General features: G+C 44.6%; 2 protein-coding genes across 2 annotated transcripts; both read right to left on the reverse strand.

Moving 5' to 3' along the window:
- Positions 1-481: 481 nt before the first annotated feature.
- On the reverse strand, positions 482-20484 carry LOC147974234 (U-box domain-containing protein 33-like). The gene is made up of 9 exons (XM_087519424.1): positions 20148-20484; positions 19396-19520; positions 19148-19293; positions 18602-18706; positions 18077-18467; positions 2675-2806; positions 1928-2419; positions 1076-1804; positions 482-787 (listed from the first exon to the last, which is right to left on the reverse strand). The coding sequence occupies exons 1-9, from the start codon at positions 20482-20484 to the stop codon at positions 599-601; spliced, it is 2646 nt and encodes an 881-aa protein (XP_087375550.1). The 3' UTR covers positions 482-598.
- Positions 2732-6435, reverse strand: LOC147974235 (U-box domain-containing protein 33-like). Its single transcript, XM_087519425.1, has 5 exons — positions 6050-6435; positions 5814-5938; positions 5594-5706; positions 3667-3771; positions 2732-3536 (listed from the first exon to the last, which is right to left on the reverse strand). Exons 1-5 carry the CDS (start codon positions 6264-6266, stop codon positions 3080-3082), a joined length of 1017 nt encoding a protein of 338 aa, XP_087375551.1. The 5' UTR covers positions 6267-6435; the 3' UTR covers positions 2732-3079.
- Positions 20485-24387: the final 3903 nt, after the last annotated feature.

A 24387-nucleotide genomic window follows, 5' to 3' on the forward strand; every position in this document is an offset into this window, starting at 1 on the left:
TACAGGAGCCCTCTGATTCTATCCATCTTTTATTTGTTTGTTGATTCAACAGATGCACATGACAGGCTCTGGAGATTGCATTGCAGACGTCTAGGTTCGGGTAATGGACGTGCTGTGATGTTATTCTGTAACTGAACTTAACTGCTGAACTGGTGATGTTATGCCTGCTGCAGACTTTGATTTATATTGATATGTATGTGTTGAACTGGTGCAGAACTCTATTATACTTGTTATGTTTGAATTTACCCTGAAAATCCTCTGTTTTCTGTAAAAAAATCCCCTGTTTTCTGAGAAAAATGTGCACATGTACTAGTTTGAACGTGGGATATGCGTGCACATGCACTGTAGCCGCGAAATGGGTTAGCGGCCGCTATCTCCAGCTATAGCGCCTGTAGCGTTTGAATGAGCTTGCCGCGAAATGGTTTAGCCCGCGATTTAAAACTTTGATATATACTCACCCTCGAGGCTCAATAACACATCCATTATATTCCGCAACAATCCCTCTCTCTCCGTTCTAACACTGTCTGTACACACTTCAGAATCGTTTGGTTCACACCATAAACGTGGCATCATACAAATTAAATGGAAGGTTAAAAAATCATTGTTGCTGTCGCTTTTGCCATTCTTGAATTGCAAAGCGAAGGGCATTGTTCGGTGTCAACTCATGGTGTGCCAAACTGAGGTAGGCCATGGGGGACATTTTGTTCCCCATTGCAAGCCAGTCCTTGATGGCCTCACGTTCATATGTAAATCCATCAGCAGCGATGCATGGATCCCTCATGATCTCCTGAAAATATTAGTATAAGAAATGATGCAAGCTTAATATCAAACTACTCCCTCCGTTCTAAAATATTCGTCGCAGAAATGGATGTATCTAGAACTAAAATACATTTAGATACATCCATACTTGCGACAAGTAATTCGGAACGGAGGGAGTAGCTAGTAGACATTGACAAAAGTGTTGACTGAATTGTAAAGACTGTAGGCAAACATAAGATAATTGTTGATGAGACTCAAGGCATCACACGATCCAAGCTAGCTAGTGCTTCATCGTTTCTTTGATTGGTTAACGAACCTGTGTCATTGGACAGATGAAAAATGTTGGTGGCTTGCATTTATCCTCTGGATAGTTCAACATAGCTTGAATCACATCCCAGACCTCATTTTCAAGATCAGGTCGCTCTTTTCTCTCATACCGACAACATCTGAGTGCTAGTCTTGCCAACTCTTTAGTAGGCTCAGATGGCCATTCCCCTGCAGAAGTATCAACTATATCTGGCAACTTGTTAGTTCTTAGGGCTGCCTCCACGGCATGAGGAAGGCCTAGGGGGCTCTTATTAGTTATCAGCCGCATAAGCACCACCCCAAAGGAGTAGACGTCATACTGTGCTGTGAGCTCCCCTGAGGCAATGTATGCCGGGTCCATGTATCCCATTGTGCCTTTGAGTAGGTTTGTTCGGTGGTAAGGGGTGATTGTTGTGTTTGTCACATTCAAGGGACGGGAGATCCCAAAGTCTGCCAGTTTGCAGCCAAAGCTGGCGTCGAGAAGGACATTGTCGGGCTTGAGATCACCATGGGCAATGCCTTTTGGTCTGTTGGAGTGGAGAAAGATAAGTCCCGTGCAGATCTCGGCAGCAATTCTCACGCGCATTCGCCATGAGAGCGCCTCTCTTTGGTGGTCGTGCTGCAGGCAGTCCTCTAGGCTTCCATTTGACAAGAACTCGAAGACCAGCACGTTGGCCTCCCTGCACACTCCTATCAGGGTGACAAGGTTCGGATGCCTCATCTTACAAAGTGTTTCTACCTGTAACATGTATCGATCAGAGGAAAATCACATAGTTAGTTAGATGCACCGTTTACTAGTTTTCCTCATCTCGCAGCATGTGTTGCTCTTAATATATACGATGATGAAAATTAAATTACATACCTCGTCATTGAACTCTTTATCTCCTGTTGTGCCTTCACGGTTCAATCTCTTTACGGCTACGGTAGTATGACGGAGAAATCCCTTGTAGACGGTTCCACACCCACCTTGCCCGATCTTTTTGGAGTCATCAAAGTTGGCTGTCGCTTCTTTTATCTCCATGTGGCTGAACTCTGTTAATGGAATGGCACTAGTAGTAGTGGTAGAGGCAGAGCCAAATACAAAGACGCTGCTACTGTTTGCTTGGCACATCTGCTCAACTTGCTTTGTGACATGGTCTTTCTCGCGTTGCAGCTCTCCTTGCGACTGCTCGAGCTCTGCCACTAGGTAATTTTTCTGGAGAAGCATCTCCTCCAGCTCCGCTCTTTTCTCATTTGCCTTGTGCAGTTCGTTGCATATTTGGAGGTGCTCCTTCCGGAGTCCAGTATTTTCTCTGCCCAGTCTCTCCTCTACCTCCGTTTTTTCTTTGCGGAGTGCATTCTCCCGTGCCATGAACTGCAAGGAAACAGTTCACTTAGCTGAGACTGAGAGACAGATGCACCATGGAATATAAATGCTACTCTTTCCGTCCGAAATAGCTTGTCCCCCAAATGAATGTATCTAGCACCAGAGAGATAAGCTTGGGACAAGTTTTTTTAGACGGAGGGAGTATGTGTTTAGACAAGAGAAAATTCGGGAAAAAAATATAGTGCATTAGGCATCAATAATGGATACATAAAGGCATGTGGCAATTACAAATAACATATATACCATCATAGAAGCTTCAAACATATTCCTCTCGCCTTTCTGCTGGCCCTCGGATGCTTCTTTTTTTGAGCGCTCCAGCTCATTGTGGACTCGGCGCAGTTGCTCAATCACATCATGTTGCACATCAGTTTCTACCTATAAAACATTGTGTTTGCTTTGAATTCTAGGTATGCATGACAACATTATCCAAATAAGTATTATTAAAAGTACGAAGCAAATGGTACATCTCTGATGTTCATATCTTATTATTAGCCTATAATGCATATTTATATTTAAAAGCATACTTGATTTCCGCATAACAGTTTTTGGTTTCAGATAATGGAAGAATAGTTCTCCTGGCGTCTGTACACACAGACACAGACATACATAAAATTATCCTAGCTGCAGCTTCTGCACACAGCCATAAAATTAATATGATTCAAACGAAAACGGTGTGGCTATGCTTAGATAACTCTGCTGAGTCCAATTAATGTGGCTTACCATAGAGTGTCGTTGTTCTTTAGAGCTTGCATGTACGGGAGGAGCATTCATACCGTTCAAATCCTTCAGAGAGAAACATGAACTGGATCCTGCAGTGCTTTGCTGCCCGGAAATCAGTGAGCAACTTGTTTGTGTCATATCAACTGACTGCCGCCTTGCACCCGATATGTTTTCCACTACGCCTGTTGTCGATCCAGGCGAGGGATAAGTATAACTAACTGGCATGGTCGGTCGTTGATGGGCTTGTCGATCGGTGGAGCCGAAGAAACTTGGATGCCCTGGTGATAGTGACTGGGGTCTTGCAGGGAACTCAGATTGATAGGAATCAGTGCTGCTGCTGCTGCTTCGAGGTGACTCTACTTTTGAAGTAAGCTGAGTGGTCTCCCTAACAAAAATGATGAACCATGACACCATTTTTTTGTCAGCTGGAAATAACTTACGGTAGTCGCTCGAGCTGAAATAACGTAAGGTGTTTTCTTTATGTTAGCTTGAGGGCTGCATGTCAGTCGTCATACCTGGAGCAAGCAAGAGTCTCGTTGCAAACATAGAAGATCCGGCAATATGGTTTGGCCTGTAGATGCACGATGGCTGCGACTTTTGATTTCGGCACTTTCCTCTTCCTGTACGTGAAAGATTCAGAATCAACATAAATAACTCAGATTGTTAACTAGAGTACTCGACTTAAGACTTTAGACAGAGTGGGAGATAATAGTTAGTAAAGGAAGCCATGCTAGCTAGTACTCCCTCCGTTCCACAATGTAGTGCATCTAGATTTTTGAAAAATCAAATTTTACAAACTTTGACCAAATTTGGAGAGAAAAAAAAATATACATCTATAACACCAAATACGTAGAAAACATTGGATACATTACAAGACATAATCTCATATTATATATATTTGGTATTGTAGATGAGAACTTTTACGGTACCCTGGTACTCCCTAAGCAGAGGCAGAAGTACCACTTAAATCTAGCCCTTTATTTAAAAGGGCAGTTTAGTCATTTTTGTTTGACCTCATCTAATCGCTGATCTATCTCGAAAAAAAATCCCAATCTGATCATAAATCTCGGCTCCCAGAAGCGAAACTCCAGGGTATCGCTCATGGCCACCTGTTTGTTCTTTTGCGCCACCATGGCCACACGGGCCGGTGCCACTTGCACGCGTGTCTGCATCGTCCTCCCTAATCCCAAACCTATGGCGACCACCCCGCAGCCGCCAAATCTCCTTCGTGCACGCCATTGTTGGATCACAATCAAGTGATATACCCTTCTGCCTGCCATTGCTGGATCTCAATCATGCGATATACCCAGCAGTCTGCCACTACTAGATAATTGTGTGCAGTTTAATAATCACATCATTTGCTCCGTAGACAAAATTGATGAGTGGATATTAACATGTACATGGGAAATTGAAACAGAAATTCACAATCTGCAGCGAAGAACAGAGCAAAATAGTGAACTCGTTTGCGCTGCTCATCAGTTCTCTAGTCAATGTGTTCAGAAATTGTCTTCGCGGTCCAATTAAATTTAGGTAGAGTCTGGTGTGTGCGTCTATACGTGGAAGCTACAACAATTCAACTCCCGCAGATGCCCACGCGACAGAGCCCCAGCCATGCGACCTCATGTCGTTGTGTCCATCACCGTTTAGCGCGGCCCTATTCTGGTGGCGACGGTACGGTTGACGCCAATCTTCTGCCCAGCCGGTAGTCGTCGCTCAAGCAAGCACGCCGACGGCCAACCATGGTTGGCGCAGATTCTACGGTTCCAGTGCGCGTAGAACAGGCTGATCGCTGGCGTCTCTCCCGCTTCGTAAAGAGTTCAGAAATAACCAACAGCGATTGACTGAGTCTAGGTGATGTGCATCAGCCGTAACGCACTCAGATTTAATGTGGATAAAAAGATCAGGCATAACTGCCTAAATGATTACGTTTTTACCCCTAAGCTCAAGGTACTCCCAAGTGTCTTCTGGTAGTACTCCTTAGTAGTTAGGTTGGAGTATCAGATAAGATCAGCCATTGGATTAGGCGAAATGGAGGGCTTATATTGATTCCAGGGTACAGTAAAAGAACTCATTCTAGATATAAATAATTTTCTTTATAGACTTGGTCAAAGTTTGTAAAGTTTGACTTTTCATAAAATCTATATGCACTACATTATGGAACGGAGGAAGTAGTGTTTGTTTATTCGGTGTTTAATGTCAATTCATGATTGCCCTTTGCTAACTAATTATTGGGAGTTAATCCGCCTATTTTATCGTCACTTCTTGTAGCTTATTAGAATAGCAGAGAATTCATAAGAAATAAGAAATTTACATATACATATAACTAACACAGTGATTTGCTCTAGTGTATATATAGAAACTGCAGCGCTACCCGCTGACAATTTCGATGTGCGTGTTTATCGATGAAACCTCGTTATGAAGCTGTATTTGGTCTGGACATACGGTGAGAAGGAAGATGTTCCCATGACAAAGTTTGTGATGTGATTCTGATCGATGAGCTTGACGATGCCATTCGTGGGGCTGTTACTCTCGATCACCATCGCTTCAGCTTGCATCTGTAAATTTGTTTGTTGAGAGAACAGTCATGCGCGAGATGAGATGAACTAGAAGAGCAATCACCAAGTCTATGCTCTATGCTTTCAGAATGAGTTAGCTTACTGACCTGGAGAGAAGAAATGCAGAAATCGAGGTACTGGTCTAAAAGTGTGTTCATCTTCTCCTTCTCAGACAACCTGTATGCCCTGAGTTCTTTCTCCTGGAGCTGGCTTGCATCGATCTTGCGGAATCCTGCGACACAAGAATTTTATCAGCATAGATAGATAGATAGATAGATAGATAGATAGACAGACGGATAGAAAACATTTAATTATGCGGATTGTCAAAGTTTGGAGCTTTTACCGATCATGATTCTGTCGGCGGGCTGGTGAACGTGTAGCAGGACCAGCTTGTCGCCGCCGGCGAGGAGGTTCCGAGCCGCCCACAGGAGGTTGGACTGACCGTCCTCTTCATCCTTCCCGACGGCCACATATAGCTTCCCTAGGCTGCTGGACGACGACCTCCGGGAGTGCCTGATCTTGGCCAGGTAGGATTCTTTCCTCGCACCGTAGCTGTACATCACGCTGCCAGATGATGATGAAGCAGGCTTAGGCTTACAAACTCTTGCAAATTCGCAGGACCAAGATCGTCAAATAGATGGATAAATTTCTCTCAATAGAGCCCTCCCAGCTGGATCACAAGATCAAGCACCCGACCGATTTGTGGTTGCAGGATGCTCTTCTGGCACTTTGACACGGCGGCTAGTAAAGCTCGTGAGGCTTCGTCGCAAAAAGAAAAAGAATAGCCATTATTGTCTCAATTAAAAAGATTGTCGCTTCGACGATGAAGAAGAAACTGATCTGCCTAGAGTGGGTGTGCCGTTGAATTGGTTGCAGAAAACTGTCTTAACAAACCCCTCCATCTCCATTGTTGGGTTGGCGTGAGTATGCAGCTCAGTGGCTGCACACGCCACCCTTGCCGTTTCTCAGTTTGGCCAGCCCACATTTAATTTCACGTGTTTTTCTCTTCTCAAGTGCAATTTTTATACTCATAATTATAGGACGCCTCCAAAACAGAAGCTGGGTTCCACCATAAGCATAATGAAACAAACTAATCTATTATTAATATATTAAAAGAAAATACGGATAAAAAATAGAGAAATTAGCTAGAAATTCCCACAATAATCAGAAAGATCTGATCATTGATTGTTAGACTTCGAAATTCGTAGCCGTTAGATTTTTTTAATTTTTTTTAACGCGTATCCATAAAAAATTGAGCAGTAGCATGGTTATGTGGTTAAATTGACACCTACCGTGCAGGAGGCCCATCCGGTCATAGCAGCAGAACTTGAGCAAGAAGAGCTGTGGCGCGCTGGGCATGTGGTTGTCAAGGAGGCCGGCAGCAGCAAGGTAGGAGCTGTCGATGCCCAAGGGCACGGGCACAGGGCAAAGCTCGGCCAGCCTCTCCTTGAGGAGGCCCCAGGTGTCACACCTAACCTATGGTTGGTGTGCACTAGAGCTGACTGGTGGGCCCAGCCAGCTGGCCGGCCAAGTGGCGAGTGTGGGTGACGTTAAAGGAGGCCGTGAGTGGCATGCGTGTGTTGACACTTCTCTGTATCTAACTTCCCTCTGCAATCGAATCCTCCTTCCTCTTCAAGCCTTCTCCTGCTCCTCGCGTCCTGTTGCTCGATCTAGATCCTCTCCCTCTCCCTGGGGTATTATAGCTGGTAATCAAAGCCAAATTCTGCCGAATTTTTTTCTTCCTGGTGTTCGATTGAGGATGGGTAACATCCACCGCGCCGGCGCGAAATGCCTCGGCGAGCCGCACAAAATCTCGTCGTGGGGTTCGATCCCCTTCAGCATAGGACCACGGCTCCTTCCAAGGCCTCGGTGGCGACGCGGCAAGTTCTCATCGCCATGGGCGGAGGGAACACCAACATTACCAAGATGCTCGAGGCTTTGCTCGCCAAGGTCGACGACCAGAAGGTGGCGCACGAGAAGCAGATCGAGCTCCAGGCCGCCTTCAACGCCCAGATCTCGCAGGAGGTGCGCGGTCTATCGCGGCAACTCGATCTGACCCAAGCGGACCTCGATCTCACGCGCAAGACGGTGGAAGGGTCGGCCTCTCCGACGGGCTCGGTCACCACGCACCTTCACTAGCCCGCCCACCCGCAGCAGCAACCTCCTCCGCCTCCTCCTCCTCCACCGTCCCCGCGCCCGGTGCCAGATCCAGCGCCCCCGTGTTCGTCGGACACGTGCCTGGGCGACCACCGGCCGCCGCTCTTACCTTTGCCGCCACAGGGCGGATTCGTCGCTGCGGGGACCGCGTCTCCGACGGTCTACCACACCAACGAGTACCACAAGCCTCCGAAGCACGATTTTCCCAAGTTCGACGGCACGGCGTCATATTTGTGGCTGAACCGCTGCCTCGCCTACACTTCGAGCTCTACAAGGTGGCCGCCCACCACTGGGTCGCCACCGCGGCGCTCTACATCAACGGCCAGGCTGCACACTGGCTCCAGGCGTTCCAACAAACGCATCGCGACATCACATGAGATCTCTTCACTGCGGCGACCCTGGAGGAGTTTGGCATCGACGAGTTTGAAGTGGTGATGCACAAGTTGCTGCAACTACGCTAAACAGGCACCGTCACCGAGTAGCGCGCCGCGTTTGACGAACAGATGTAGCACCTGCTCGCGCTCGATCGGTCGATCAACACCAAATTCTTCGTGACGCAGTTCCTCCTCGGCCTGAAGGACGAGCCGCGCGCCCCGGTGCGCCTCCAGGCACCCTCCAGCATCACGTGCGCCTCGGTGCTCGCACGCATCCAAGAGGAAGAACTGGGCACGACCCGTGCACGCCCTCGCATCACGCCGGCGGGTTGACCACCTCCAGCAGCCATAGTGGCACCACCACAGCGCGCCGCGGCCACGCCGATCCGTGCACAAGGAGACGACTACGCGCGGGAGCGGCAGCTGCACGATTTCCGTCGTGCGAACAACCTCTATTTCAAGTGCGGGGATCGTTACTCCAGAGAGCATCGCTGCGCCAAACGCGTGCAGTTGCTCACCATCAACGTGGGCGACCAAGGCGAGGTGCTCTCGGACGACACCATCCACGCCCTGCAGTTGCTCGACGACCCGAGCCCAGTGGCGCAACCCCCTGCTCAGGCCATGGACGCGCCAGAGTGCTGCCTCCTCTCGTCGCAGGCGCTCGACGACACGGATTCGGCGACCACGATCAGGTTGCGCGCGCTCGTGGGAAATCAGGTCATGCTGCTGCTGCTCGACTCGGGTAGTACCCACAACTTCGTCAACAAGGCGTTCGTTGATCGCCTCGGCCTCGCCACCGAAGAGATGCCGCCGACGGAGGTGCGCATGGCCAATGGCGACAAACTCACCTGCAATCTCATGGTGCCCGGCCTCAAGTGGTGGATGCAGGGCCACACCTTCACGACACCCATGCGCGAGCTGGAGATAGGAGCGTACTACGGCATTCTGGGGATGGATTGGCTCGCCCAACATCGTCCAATGACGTGCCACTGGCAGGATAAGTGGGTGAAATCACTACAAGAAATATGTCAACTTGTGACCTTGACTATTGGTCACTGAAAGGTCATTGTTTTTCATTTGTGACCATTTTGTGACCAAAAATAGAAGGTCAAAAGCTGACTGTCGTAAACTGAAATTAACGACCTTCTCTGTGAGAAGGTCGTAGACATTTACGACCAAAACAGAAAGTCGTTGAACCCATGACCTTTTGTTTTGGTCACTGGCTGTCTGCCCAGGCCATGTCGGATCCGACGTGGCAATCTGACGTGGCAAAATTGCAACCAATTGAAAAGATCACTGACAATATTCAGCCCGGTCCAGTTCAACCGTCTTTGTGGGCCAAGCCCATTTATTATATATTTTTTCAAGCAATTTGTGTCAACTACATGGGCCGAGCCCAAGAATTCAGCCTTTTTATTTTATAGGACGCGGCCTTATATGATTCATTTATTTTTTGGGCCTCAAACTTTTTGTAGTCCATTTCAATTTTGGGCTCCATAGCAAACATTCACAAACTTGACGAGCGTTGTTCCAGCGACAGTGAGATACAAGGATTTCAAACAAGCATGTATCAAGACCATTTTATTTCTTTCAACGCGAAAGTATTCCTTAAACAGCCACGGGTACAACAGTAAGTACATTCAACAACCCATCATCAATCGGTGAACAGACTATAGCTACCAGCATCAGCCTCCTGAAAGACTAGGAGGTACTACTAAGGAGCTAAACTAACAGCAACCATCCATAATCAATCGGTGACACTAGCAATGAGCGAAAGCGGCGACATTTTAGAGACCCCCTCCCCCAGCTGCTGCTTTGCGTGCCGCATCACAAGTCCCCCTAACCACAACAAGTTTTCAGATATTCAGAACATGTTGAGCAGTTAGGGGATCATGGGGAAAAAGTTGGCAGATGGATCATGATGGTCTCACATTGCTTTCGTTGTCCTCGTCGCTCACCTCAGACTGGGACTTGTCAGAGTCGTCGGACGCCTCTCTTGCTTGAAACGAAAACAGGGATGGGCACGAAAGAGCATGGATCAATACCACAATGTTGTAAGATACTTCCTCTGTCCCAAAATAAGTGTCTTAACTTTGTACTAACTTTAGTACTAGAGTTGAGACACTTATTTTGGGACGGAGGGAGTATTATGTAATGGGACGGAGGGAGTGTTATACTACATCATTGTGCAATAGTTCACTACTAGGAAAACAGTCTTCAACGACGGTAAATGTGGTCGCTGAAAGTCCGATTGTGGTCGTTAAAGGTCAATAACGACCACAATCTGCTGGTCATAGTAGGCCCCGTCGTTAAAAGTATAATGACCACATACCTTTTGCAGTCGTTATTCTTATAACGACGAGAGGGTGTGTCGTCGTCAATCCCAAGGCAATAACAACCACAATTATGGTATTAACAACAAGTTTTGCCATCGCTAATAATATTATCATGGTGACCAAAGGATGCTAATAATATTATCATGGGGACCAAAGTATCATTGCCGACCACTCTCTTCACCACTTTGATATACTTGAAAACCATTTATATTTAGTATAACTTTCCGTTCAACGATCGCTTTACACAACATCCAACATTTGAATTTTAACATCCATAATAATATAGAAACACAATAATCTGAACTGAAAGGATCATAGCCTCTTTATTAATAGAAATACAAAAATTCTGACATACAATTCTTCAATTAAAATGTCATTTAAGACATTTGAGTCAAAAGCACTCCTTATATGACCAATATACTTGCTCATATCTATTTGGAAAACAAGACAACTAGAAAATATAATATTAATCAATCTTCAATCATGGGACACCATCATTGTTTGAATGGATATCATTCTTCATCGGTGAATACAACACCGTCTGATGCTTCTATATCTTGCCGTGGACCATCAATCCTACAAAATGTTGAGTAGTTTATGAAAGTCAGTCCTTGTAAATAAATTGGCACGAATTATAAATGCATAGAAAATCAATGTACAAGAACAACTTGATCATGTTGCCTTTCATGAGAACTCAGACATAAGACGCTTAGTTTCTGACACTTCTTGCACCATGCCATTGTACTTTTCTACAAGTACTTGTTTGTCTTGCTCGGAAGCTTTTAGTTTAGAAGAACAAAATAGCGTTACTTAATGCTGGTCCTCACAAATATCTTGCTCTAATTCCAGATTTTCGTAAACAGATCCAGTTCCATTGTTGTGCTTACTAGTCTTGGTGGTAGCTGCAAGGCCATGGTTAGCCTGGGATTATTCACATTCAATATTTTCATCAACTATTAACTCATCTACACCATTTGCAGTGTCTGGAAGCATACAACCAATCTGTAGTAGGGTGGATGAAGGAATAAAATATAAAAAATGACATTTTTCATACCATAAAATTCATCCATATCATCTCCCATGTCACTATCATTGCTGGCATCAACTTCATCATTCATACCTGTAATATATTATGAGTAACTTGAAGACAATAAAGCATAGAAATAATTCTAGGGACAATACATGCTACCTAGAAACTCACTTTCAGAATCATCTGCATCCCAATTTGTACTAAACAAGCCTTGTCTATTTGTCGGTGCATCAATCACATCTATGAAAACAAGCAACCACATTATATCATCCAGTAGAAGATAGCTTGAATAATATTTTTATGTTTGACTAGTACCTTTTGTAGCCAACTCGTACTTCTTCTGACCACTTCCTCTTCTTGCATATGAGCCTGTGTGTAACCCTTTTTCTACTGAAATCTGCTACTCACTTGATTTCTTTGCTAACTCAGTCGGATAACCTATACATAAAGCGTTATTCTAAAGTGTGCACAAAGGTTGTACAAAGTATAGTTAAATTAAATAGTGAATATTTATGTACTGAAAATGAATTACTGAATGCTAAATCAAATAAAGTAAGTACAGAACTACTTGTGTCACTATTTATTAATAAGGTGAAAGAAAAAATATGAAGCAAATTGATTACTACAGATTAAGACTTGCATAAATTCGTGGCATCATGTTGTTCTCTTTCTATGCGATGTTGTTGTCGAATTTTGAAGCAAGTCATCTTCGTCGCCATTGTCGTCAGGCTCGGGTTCAGAGGCTTCATCATTGGACTATCCATGTGGTACATTATAAGAATGGCGTGATGGATGTTTCATTACCGCATGCCATACGTTTATTTTTTTTTGGAACTTTGTGACAGTGGGAGTGGCTCCCACTGACCTTTAAAATAAAGCAACAATGTATAGAGAGTCACATATTTACAAGAGACTAGTGAGGGAGTTATCGGGGGGGGGGGGGGGGGGTATAAGTACAAGTTAGCGGCAAAAAACAAGCAAACTAGCAAGGCTATGAACACCCTAAGCAGTAAGCTAAAGGAAAGTAACCAGAGAATTAATAAGATTGTCCTTGACAAAAAAAAGGAAACTTGGCTAGCCAGACTAAAAGGCTCATCTGTTCGAAGCAAACACTGCAGGTTAAGACTAAGGATTCCATGTTTGTTGTCTTTCTTCATCCCATGCTCTTTGTTAAATACGTGAATCCAGTCGAAGTGTCAATATGCCAGAATATTCTACTGTATTACCGTTATCCCCTTCTTCTAAAACTACAACCACCCCATTGTTCTGTGTGCAGAGGAGTCTATCTCGAATCTAAACACGATATCTAAATCTATTCATGCCATAGCCAGTAAAATATGTTATCATGTTCGTGCAAGCTAGCTACCTATGGAGTAATAGATAGCTATGCTACCATCTTCATACGGAGATATAGAAATGTACTTGCATATGTGCGTAAATACACACATTATTCTGGAACATTTTGTCTTACCTTCTCTTTGAACCACTGATTGAACTTCTGGTTCCACATGGTGGTAAATTGTTGCAGTGAATATCCATCATGACTACTGGAGTACTCACTACAATAATACAAAGCTTAATTAATATGGTAATGCAAAAATTAGTTGACTATGTAGAAAAATAAGTTAACCGACCAATCAATACAGTACATGAAGACCCCGTGCAACAAAAAAACAAAGGACGAATACTGGAATACCAACAAACCTGCAACGGAATCGCGTTGGTGGATGTGCAGACGGCAGCACGGGCACACTGGGGTCGAGAGCAACGTACAGATGGCAGCGCGGACGCGCCTGACCAGGCTAGGGTTGAGGCGACCGGCGAGGTACAGGCAGCAGCGCGGGCGCTACGGGGTCAAGGCTACCAACAACGTTCAGACGGCAGCGCGGACGCTCCTGGGCCAGGGTCGAGGCGACCGGCGAGGTGCAGGATGCAGCACGGATAGGTGTAGAACAGAAGGAAGATGCGATCCATGGATTGTAGAGGTGTCGTGGATTGAGCACGGTAGGGGAGGCGAGGAGAAAGAGATGCAGAGGGATGGGATCCTAACAGATTATAAATATTTGTTGGCTGTTATAGAGGGTTATCTGATGGAAATTGCCAGCACTTTGCGCTAAAAATATTCAACTGTCCCGCTCTCTTTTAGATGGGAGGAGAGATAAAGGAGAGGTGAATATTTTTTAACACACTGAGAGGTGAGTTTGTTAGAGCATTGTACGCGCAAAACAATATCACAACAATAACAACCGCTTACTTAGCAACGGGCAATCTGGTGGTTGTTGAAGGTATTACGTAGACTGATCCAATCATGCGGGAACTCAACTCGGGTGTTTAACGACCAACAGTTTTTTGGGCACTGTCGTTAATGCATGTTTCTGTAGTAGTGGTTGTTGATCTTCTAATATGAACTTGGTGCTTTTAGGTACATATGTCATCGGTAAAGATCCGTGCTTCGACCCTTTCTACGTATGGACACTGAGATATTGATGAACCATCATCTAGTGAGGAAGCTGATAAAAATTGTTAGTAAAATGGGTGAAAAGAAGGCAATTAAACTATTTATATACACTTTATCCAAGACAATAGCAAACAAGATGGTAAGTAAGATTGTAAGAACACTGCAACCTTATTTTTACTACCCATAATGAGTTGTGTTAGATGACAACGTCTCGATCCTTTTCCTTTGTAGTTGTTCCCAAAACAGTTTACTCAAGATTACCTCTCAAACTACATGATTGATGAGCATCCAAAGGTTAAAGTATTTGTACCAAAACACGATGACTATCTAGATGTGTTCATGAAGACAGTAAATGATGGGAGGTCGGCCATAACAAGCGGTTGGACTAGAGTCGTGCATGCTTTCTGCATGGAGGAGGGCACAATATGGGCATTCCACTTCACCCTGTTCAGTAACCATAACGTATTTCGCCTCTTTCTTTATCGTCTTTAATAGTACAAGTATACAACTGTGGTTCATCATTCTTTATTTGGTGCTTATGTAATTCTTGAACATACGTACCCATGAATCGAATAATGAATTGGTTGTTTGAACCTGATGGATATGAATAAAGCTATAACATACTTTCAAATTCAAATTTGATACATTTTTAAATAGCGACAATTAAATTTGGGTGAAATTACACTCTATAGGTCATTACAACACACATGATCGGTAAAATACAAACATGTGTGATATACACCATAATCCGACACAGTTCACAAAGAGGAAAAGTGTGCGAGCATGCACACAGTTGCCATTTGCAAAGCGTGTGTGATGTCAGATAATATCACAAACAGTTTGAGCAAACTAAATATTTGTGATAGTTGTCATATCGTACATGAGTTACAATCATGAATTGTTTCTGATGTGGTACACATCGCAAACATTGCACCAAAGAATAGCGTGTGTGATAGTTATCATGTACAACACTGTTACGACGGTTTGATGTTTTGTAATCCTATCCGACACTCATATGATGATGAGCTAATCTTCTTAATTAGTTAGCGCGTACGGTTAGTGAAAAGTGAATGTGTGTGATTGTCTAGTTATCATACATGTTCTATAACCGTGAACTGTTTGTGACGGTTCGCGCATCGTAAATGTAGCACCACAAAATACCGACTGCGATGGTAATGCCAGCACACACGAGTAGCAAGTATGGAGCATCTGGGGTATTCGATATATCACAAACAGTTGTGTGAAGAATGGCGTTTGGGATAGATGCCCGCATTCCTACTACCTATCCCTGACAGTTTTTGGGTCGTGTGGGAAGGATCCCCCTATCTCCCACACTCACTTGGCGACGGTTTAAAATGCCTTTGCGGAAAGGGGTTAAAAACCATTTGTATAGCAGCTCATTATACCAATGATTGGACACTGTTCCCCAAAAGACCAGGAGCACCAGACAGATAATAAGTGGTTCCATATAAACATATATCCAACAGTCCAACAGACATGTTCAACATTCATGGTCCATGTTGCCAAAATAAGGTTCCACATAAGTATAGTCCAAACTATCAGAAACATGCAAGCAAAAGTGCTTAGTACAGGGGCAGAAATAGGGCATATGAAAGTATGTCCCCTAAAGCTATTGTTGGCACCCAACAGCAGCTTGTTTCTTCTTCTTCTCAACAGCATCATGCATCTTTTTAGTCCTTCCATGCTGGTGGCTTTCCTCCTTTCGTAACTTTTTTCTTCTGAAGGTTTTCTTCGGTGCAGTTCTTTGCATCAACCTTGCAATAAGAGATATTTAGATTTTTAATGATTTTGCTATTGCAAGCTGGAGGTTGAGCTAGACAGGCCATACAATTGACATCTTGGCAAGTCTTTTTTTAAACCTTTGTTAATGTGTTGCAATCTCTCACTTCTCCTTACCTCAGATTCCACCACAAGAGGACGTTCCTTTCTCTTCCCTTTGAGCTTTTGGTTGCTAGGTGGAGATGGTGCTCCATCTTTTCCTCGAGTGGAGAAGGGGCTCCTATTACTCTCTATGACTGCCTGGGAATAGACAGGAGCCAAGTTAGTAGGGCATGAATTAGTAATGAAAAAATCTAGGAATTCTTTGCAATTGCTTCCTTCTAATATAATCTGCCACATTGAGGATTGCAGAAACATTTTCGCCCAATCAAATGTATCTGGGGTTAACAAGATGGAGCAAAAAAAAGTTAATCCAATCCAATGGTACCTTGGTGGCTGGCAGATCTTTAGCAGCATCAGCAAAGTGAGGCTTCCAAGCCCCAAGGCTTTCAGCAACAATAATGTGATTAGCTGAAATAGTGTTAAGTGGGGGTACAAAATTATGTTTGCCTTTGATGGAAAAACCTGGTGGGGGAGAGCAGCTAGAATCGGAACCTTCTTGAGAAAACTCATTGCTTGTAGAGTTGGCTGAAAGTCTGGAGTTGATGTCAGGGCTAAGCTCATTGATTTCAATCTCTTCATCTACAGATTCGCTATCTTCAGATTTAACCTCCCAGTTCAGAGGAACAGAAGTAAGATCAGCAAGCTGAATAACAGTGTCATCTCCTGCAGCTAAGTTCAGAGCAAAGAAAGAATTGTCCTCTTGAGATGCAGCATAATGGACAGGCTGAGGTGGATTAACAGGTTGATTAGTTTCTGAGTCTAAATTAAGATCAACTAGAAAGTTCTTCTTAGATCCAAGGGGTGGCTCCGCTGCATAAGATGCATCAGTGGACTGCAGCTGAGAACTTACAGCAGGCACTGCTGGATTCAAATGGAGAACATGTGGGGGGAGCACATTCTGTGGCTCCAAATGGAAAACATATGGGTAAAGCACATTCTGTAGTGGGGGGAGCACATTCTGGACTAGTTGATGGGCCTCAGGTGGCCCAAGCATTAAGTTGAGGTCTGGAGGGCCATTGAGAATTTCTTGAACAGGGCCCAATGGGTTTAAGTTATCATTTCCCACCAAAAGTTGTGGCACATCCCCCTCCTGGTGAGCAAGATCAGCCCCATTTGAGCCAACAGATATGGCGATATCATCGTTAGCATCCATGTCTGGCATTTCCTCAGGTACTTGCTGTTCATCTAGTGGTTGCATTAACTCAGCTAATTCCAGAAATTCTCCTTCAAGTTCATGATCAATTTCTGCTCCCATGGCCAAGTGTCCCCACCCAGGCAGATATTCTTCCTCTTCTTCATGATTGTCATCACCTACATCAGCCTTCCGCAGGACTTGCTGATGGAAGTTGCCCTGGTTGTTATGCATGATATCCTGAGCTTGGTATAGAGCAACAGGTCCCAGAAAGTGGTTGAGCTCATTTGGGTGAAAAAAAGGGTTTACAGGTTGTGGATGAGAGTTGCCATCTATGGTAATAGGATCTTCATCTGGAGGTCCCTCCCCCAAAGCCTCTTGCTGCACCATAACAACAGGCACTATCCAGGATTCAGAGTTCGGATTTTCAGAGTCTCCAATCACAATGCTAACTGGCACATCTCTGAGTTCATCCACTCTAATCTGAACCATCAATGCAGCCTTAGTACTCCTAGCTCTGTCCCAAAGCAGCATCTTCCCAAAGCTCCTGATGGCATTCTCTATTTCATGAATATCTCTTTTATCAAAAGGAAAACCAACAAGCAACACCCAAATGTCTCTTTTCAGAACTAGGTGTCTCCAATTCAGTCCTTGATTGTGCCTCTGAAAAACGACATGCACATCTCGATACTAATGAGGACTTTGAAAAAATGTTCTAATATTGACTGTTGTTGCTTATGGAATACATCAATTATAAAACTACCTTACTATAATTAGAAGCAAGTGGCACATCTCCGATGTTCACATAAGCAAGCGGACTATATCGTGTACACATTTTGAACAATGCAGTACTTGATTCCCATTAGTAGTTTTTGTTTTTTGGATAATGGGCGACCAATATGTCTCGCTATAAATACGACAATTCAAATGAAAAAGGTGTGGCTATGCTTAGATAAACCTGCTCGGTCCAAAATGGCTTACCATAGAGTGTTGATGTTCTTTAGAGCTTGCAACTGAAACAGGCATCAATGAACCATTCATGCTGTTGAAATCCTTGAGAGCTGGTGAAGGTCCTCCAAAGCTTTGCTGGCTGGGATTCAGGGAGAACTCTGTCGTCGTCGTATGAATTGACTGTCCCTTTGCACCTGATATGTTGTCCTTGCTATTTGTTATCGTTGCTAACAGAGGATATGTATAGCTAACTATCTGCTTGGATCGTCGTTCAAGGGCTTGCTGATCTGTAGAGCCGAAGAAACCCGTATGCCCTGGTGATAGTGATTGGGATCTTGCAGGGAACTCGGATCTGTCTGAATCATTGCTCGTGTAGTTGCTTTGCGCTGACTCTACTTTTGTCAAACACAGAGTGGCCTCCCTGAAAATGATGAACCATTGTTTTGTCATCTGGAAATAACTTTGGGTAGTCGCTCGAGCTGAAATTTGCAGATTCTATGTAGCAATATTTTTTATGTTGACTTGAGGGCTCCAATGCATGCATGACAGTCATACCTAGAGCAAGCAAGAGTCTCGTTGCAAATGTAGAAGATCTGGCAATATGGTTTGGCTTGTTGATGCACAATTGCTGCAACTCTTGAATTTGGTGCTTTGCTCTTCCTGTCCACATGAAAGATTTTACAATCAACATACATAAATCAGGTTACTAAATGGAGTATTTGACTTGTAATTTATACTGCAGAGAGTGGGGGAGGGGAGATGATAAGTAGTAAAGCCATATTACCATATATACTAGTAGTGTTTTGGTATTGGGAGTTTATTGTGATTAATTGTTATTTGCTAAGTAAGTAATACTACTACACAAGGAAGACACATTTTGGATTGTGTGGCAACTTACACAAGGGCAGCGAATTATACCGATTAATTGGTTGTGCAGCCTAGCTATTTTATGGCCGCTTGTTTACAATAGCGCAGACATTAATTCACGTACAGGAAATAAGAAATTTACATATAATTGCACAACTATCGCGGTCCTTTCCCCTATATATCTATGCACAGAAACAAGCTTAGACCGCAGTGTGTATGTTTATCAATGAAAACCTCATTACGAAGGTGTATTTGGTCTGGATGTCAGGTGAGAATAAGGATGTTCCCATGACAAGGTTTGTGATGTGATTCTGTTCGATGAGCTTGATGATGCCATTCGCAGTACTGTTCTTCTCGGTCACCAGCGTTTCGGCTTGCATCTGTAAAAAAAAAAAATTCTTCATCTGAATCAACAAGAAGTGAATAAAATACATGCATCATGATTTTCAGAATGGAATTGGCCGGTTTTAAGCTGAGCAGACCATGAGAGAATCTCTGCAAAAGTCGAGGTAGTGGTTCAAAAGTGTGTTCATCTCCTCCTGCTCATCCATCCTGTACGCCTTGAGCTCCTTCTCATGGAGCTGGCTTGCATCAACCGTGTGGAATCCTGCGACAGAAGAATTTGATCAGCAAAGATGGATAGATAAATACATATATAGACAGACAGGCAGACATATAAATAGATAGATACATAGATAGAGAGACAGACATATACTCCCTCCGTTCCTAAATATAAGTCTTTTTAGACATTTTAAATGGAGTACAACATAAGTCATTTTGCTTCGTATGTAGTCACTTGTTGGGATTTCTAGAAAGACTTATATTTAGGAACTGAGAGATAGATTGTAGTACTCCCTCCGTTTCTTTTTAGTCTGCATATAAGATTTGTTCAAAGTCAAACTTTCTAAAGTTTGACCAACTTTGTAGAAGAAAATATCAACATCTACAATAATAAAGCTATATGGTATGCAAAGTAATTTCATGATGCATCTAACAATATTGATTTCATATTGTGAATCTTAACATTTTTTTCTACAAACATAGTCAAAGATAACAAAGCTTGACTTTGACCAAATTTTATATGCAGACTAAAAAGAAACGGAGGAAGTACTAATTAAGCAAGTGACTGAAGACAAAAGCAACAGCAATATAAGTACTATGCAGTGTGGAGAAGCAAAACATTTTATTGTGTATCTTCACTACTTTGTGCAGAGAGTTTGGATCTTAATTTTACCAGTCATGATTCTGTGTATGGGCTGGTGGACGTGCAGCAACACAAGCTTCTCATCACCGGCGAGGAGATTCCGAGCGGCCCATAGGAGGTTGGACCTACCATCCTCTTCGTCCTTCCCGACGGCTACATACAGCCTCCCTCCTCCTCCTCCTCCGCCTCCGCCTCCGTCGCCACCACCATCCTCCTCGGTCTTCCCGTCACCCTCCAAGATGGCGGTGGCCTCCTCGTCTCTGGCATCGGTATCGAGGCTAGCTCTTCTGTGTGCCGAGCGCCGGGAGTGCCTGGCCAAGTGTGATTCTTTCCTTTGCTTGGCCTCGGAAGCGCCATAGCTGTACATTTCGCAGCGGACCGATTCGTGACTGGAGGATGCTCCTCTGGCACACCTTTTGGCCGCCGATTACCACGGGCAATAAAGCCGCTGCTCCATCGCAAAAAGGAAAGGAAAAAGAAAGTATCCGTTGGCTTCTCGAGATTGTTTTTAGGGACACGGCAGGACTCTGCTTCTTGATTAGAATGGAGTCTGCCCAGAACGGCTTTTTGTAATTTGCCTAAACCAGGTGTGCCGTTGGATTGGTTGCAGAAAACAATCCCAACAAACCCTCCATGCATATGCATGCATAAATTGTTGGGTACCTTTGCCGTTTGAGCTGTTTCCGCGAGTTTTGCATGTGTTTTCTCTACACAATTTATACCTGCAACGCGTATCCACTCCCAGGGCCCAAATCTGCGGGGTTTTTTTACTTCCTCCTTTCCTCCGGTTTAAAAGACGCACGTGTATCCCTAGATACTCAATTTTGGTCCATATAATACAAATTTTGTATCACAAAAGTTATACCATCAAAAAATATAACATATGCAGTTTCTAATGGTGTATTCTTTTTGAGATGCAACTTCTGCTGCAATTTATGTTGCTGCTAAATATTTTCTCCGGCGATTTTAATCAGTGCCAGGAACACAACTCCACCACAGAAGCAATTCAATTGTGCCACCACCGGAAACGAATCACCTTGGCAGCACGTACGATCTCTAGCTTCTAAGCAAGCCGGAACTAGCAGCTACAGCTTAATTTCCAAGCAAAGTTGATGAAACTGCCTCTCCACCGTATCCTAAAAAAAACTACCGTTTAGAGGGTTGAGCAAAAAACAGCCCTCCGATAAGGTGATGTCATGCCTAGCACACCTGGCGGGAGGACCTATTGTTATAGTTTTCATTTTAGTAAGGTTATTCATTCTTCCATGAGGAAATTGTAAGACTTATTCTATAAGTTGTTCCTGATGGATCCTTTGTGTATCCAAAGTATGATCTTTACCCAATGACAATGTCAATGCTATCTCGAAGCATGTCTTTGGTACTCCGATTTTTCAATAAGAACATTTGAAGCACAATGCTAAACTTCTTTATCAAATCATCCAAACACCGTTGTATGGGTAATGTCATGAAAATTCTTCCCCGTACCTAAAGAGTTTTCTACATATTATCATGTCATGGATATTATGCTCTGCTTGTCCTTGGGAAGGATATACCCTTGAAATATGTGTGTATACACATTTTCCTTTCCATTGTTCTGTTTAAACCTGATAATTACTTTTCCTTTCCATTGGTTTGTTTAAACCTCCTTGTGATCTATATTATATAAGCAGTAATATTTCCCTGCTTATGTAAACACCTCGTTGTACCACTCTGTCAATAAGACCTTGTTGCAATTGTTGATGACATTTCGGTAACCACCGAGAACTTTGCCTATTGGTCCGCCTCGTTTCAACGAGCAGGAAAATGGTTCTCTTCGTCCCTCGCCCTTGGTACCAATGATGTTGCCAACATAACTGACCGGTTATTCTCTGACATGCCTTGCTATCACGACCGTGCAAGATGTCAATGCCCTTCCTTCTTTTAACCCACATGGTGGGCCCATAACCCACAGTTCCACAGGATCGAAACCTGACTCTCCGGTACACCCATATCTCCGAAGTTATTCCTCACGATTGGCTTCGTATGAAGATCACCAACCACCTTCCTAGAGACGATCTAATCTGGTATCAGACGCAATACTTATTCTCGTTGCTCTGGACCCCTTTCACACTTTGTTTCAGGCATCGAACAATTGCCTACCCGCTCAAAACTTCTCATGGTACCTACTTACTTTGCTCTCGATATTATCTTAAGTTTCCAGTCGAGAGTTACTTTTGGCCACCATCCCGATGTTATCACCCAGATAGTAAACCCTTCAGAAATCCGTTCTTCCGAAGTTACCCCTTGTCCTTGATACATACAATGAAGACTCCGAAGAAAGGAGGACGACTTCATCATGATGACCTGGAGCAGAGGAATGAAAACATCAACGTATTGGATTGACCTCTTCGAGAAGAGCAACCAACACCGAGAAGACCCGTTAGAATTTCGTAACCAAATCCCTTCCCCCTTGCCCCCCTCTTAAATCTCAGGACGAGATTTCTTGTAGTGGAGGAGAATAGTGACGCCCGGATATTCGAGCTACAGTAACCCTTCGCTAATGATGCCACGTCACCACGGTTACTGTTGTTAATCTTGCGATGATTCAAATCCCGTCAAATTTCAAATTTAAAATCAAGTCAAACAATTAAAGTTTTCAAAAGTCAAAACTAAAGTGTTCGAAACGTGGCAAATAAATCGGAAGTAATATTGGTGGAGAAATCATCTATTTATAAAATGTTCCAATGCACTAAATTAATTATAACAATGATAAAACAATTATTTAAAATGCATTTAAAATAATAATAAATGAAATATACTTTATTTAAGGTGCCAAAATGTTTGGGGTCATAGCATATTTATTAACACTAGTTTAGGGGCTACTTTTATAATTTGTAAAACTAAAGTAAGAGAGAAACTAAAATAAAACAATAAAAGAAAACAGAAAAGAGGAAATAAATAAAAAACAAACAAAAAGGAAACGCAGCCCCCCACTGCACCAGACGGCCCAGCTGGCCAGGCCACCAACCGGCCCACCCCCCCCCTCCATAACCCCCCACCAGGGAGGGAAACCCTACCCCTCTCGGTCCACTCCTCCCCCACGTTCGCCCCCTCCTCCCCGATCCAGATCGGGGAAACGACTGCGCCTCGGCGCTCGATGCTGCCGCCGCACGGATCGACGCCCTCGCCGGGGCGCCCCTGTTCGTCCCCAACTCCCGCACGCCCGCGGCCGATGCAAGCCGCCAGCCGGCTCCCGGACTCCCCCTCACCCATCCTCTCCCTCGCGCAACGCCCGCCTGAGGCCGCGGCCTCGCGTCGTCGTCGATCTGACACCGTCGTCCGTCGTCACCGCCACCGCGTCGCCGTCCCCGTCCTCCTCCCCAATGGCTACAACGAGCCTCGCCGCCCCCTGTTCCCCTGCAACGAAAGTGAGCTTACCCCCTCCTCGATGTCTCCCATGCATGCTCGCGCCGCCGCCGTCCGCGTCGCGCTCCGGCCACGCCCCCCTGAGCCCTGCCCGTGCCGCCCGTGCCTTGGTCGTGTCCGCGTCCCTGCCCTTCGCTACTTGTGGCCGATGCCTCCTCTGCGTCCTAGCCCACCGTGGTGGCTCTCGGCCGCCGCCAGCCCCGCAGCCCGCACGCCTCGCTCCCCGTGACCTCGCCCATGCCCGCGGCCGCTGCCGCTGCATTGCCGTGCTCAGCGCGCCGGCCACCCCTTCCCTCTGCTCCGCTCGACCCCTAGCCACCCGCGTCCCCCCCCGCTCTGGCTTGCCGTTGCTCCACCATGCCATCGCCTCCAGCGCCCGACCGCGCGCATCGAGCGCTCCGGCATCCGACGCCCAGCGCCTGAACCCCAGTGCCCATTCGCCCGTAACCGCATGCCCACTGGCCCCTGTGCCACTGACCGTGGGGCCCCACGCCCACTGTTAAAAAGAATAAACAATAAATAAATAAAAGATATAATAATTAAAATAATTAGTTGATTAATTAACTAAATGAATTAATTATTCTAATTAATCCTGTTAATTAACCTGTTAACTACCGAATTAGTCTAACTAAAACTGTTAGTTAACTAGGCAGTCAATGACAGGTGGGTCCGTCACCTTTGTCTCAATGACAGGTGGGTCCCACTGGACCCACTGGTCAGGTTTGACTCTGGTCAGCTGGGTTTGACTTGCTGACGTCATGGTGATGTCATGCTGACGTCACCTTTCACTGTTCTGGATAATGTTCGATTTAATTAATTAAATAAATTTCAGAAATACATAAAACTTTAATAAATCATAGAAAAT

This window comes from Triticum urartu, chromosome 4A (genome assembly GCF_056163025.1).
Source record: "Triticum urartu cultivar PI428250 chromosome 4A, HENAU_Tu73, whole genome shotgun sequence".
Taxonomy (NCBI): domain Eukaryota; kingdom Viridiplantae; phylum Streptophyta; class Magnoliopsida; order Poales; family Poaceae; genus Triticum; species Triticum urartu.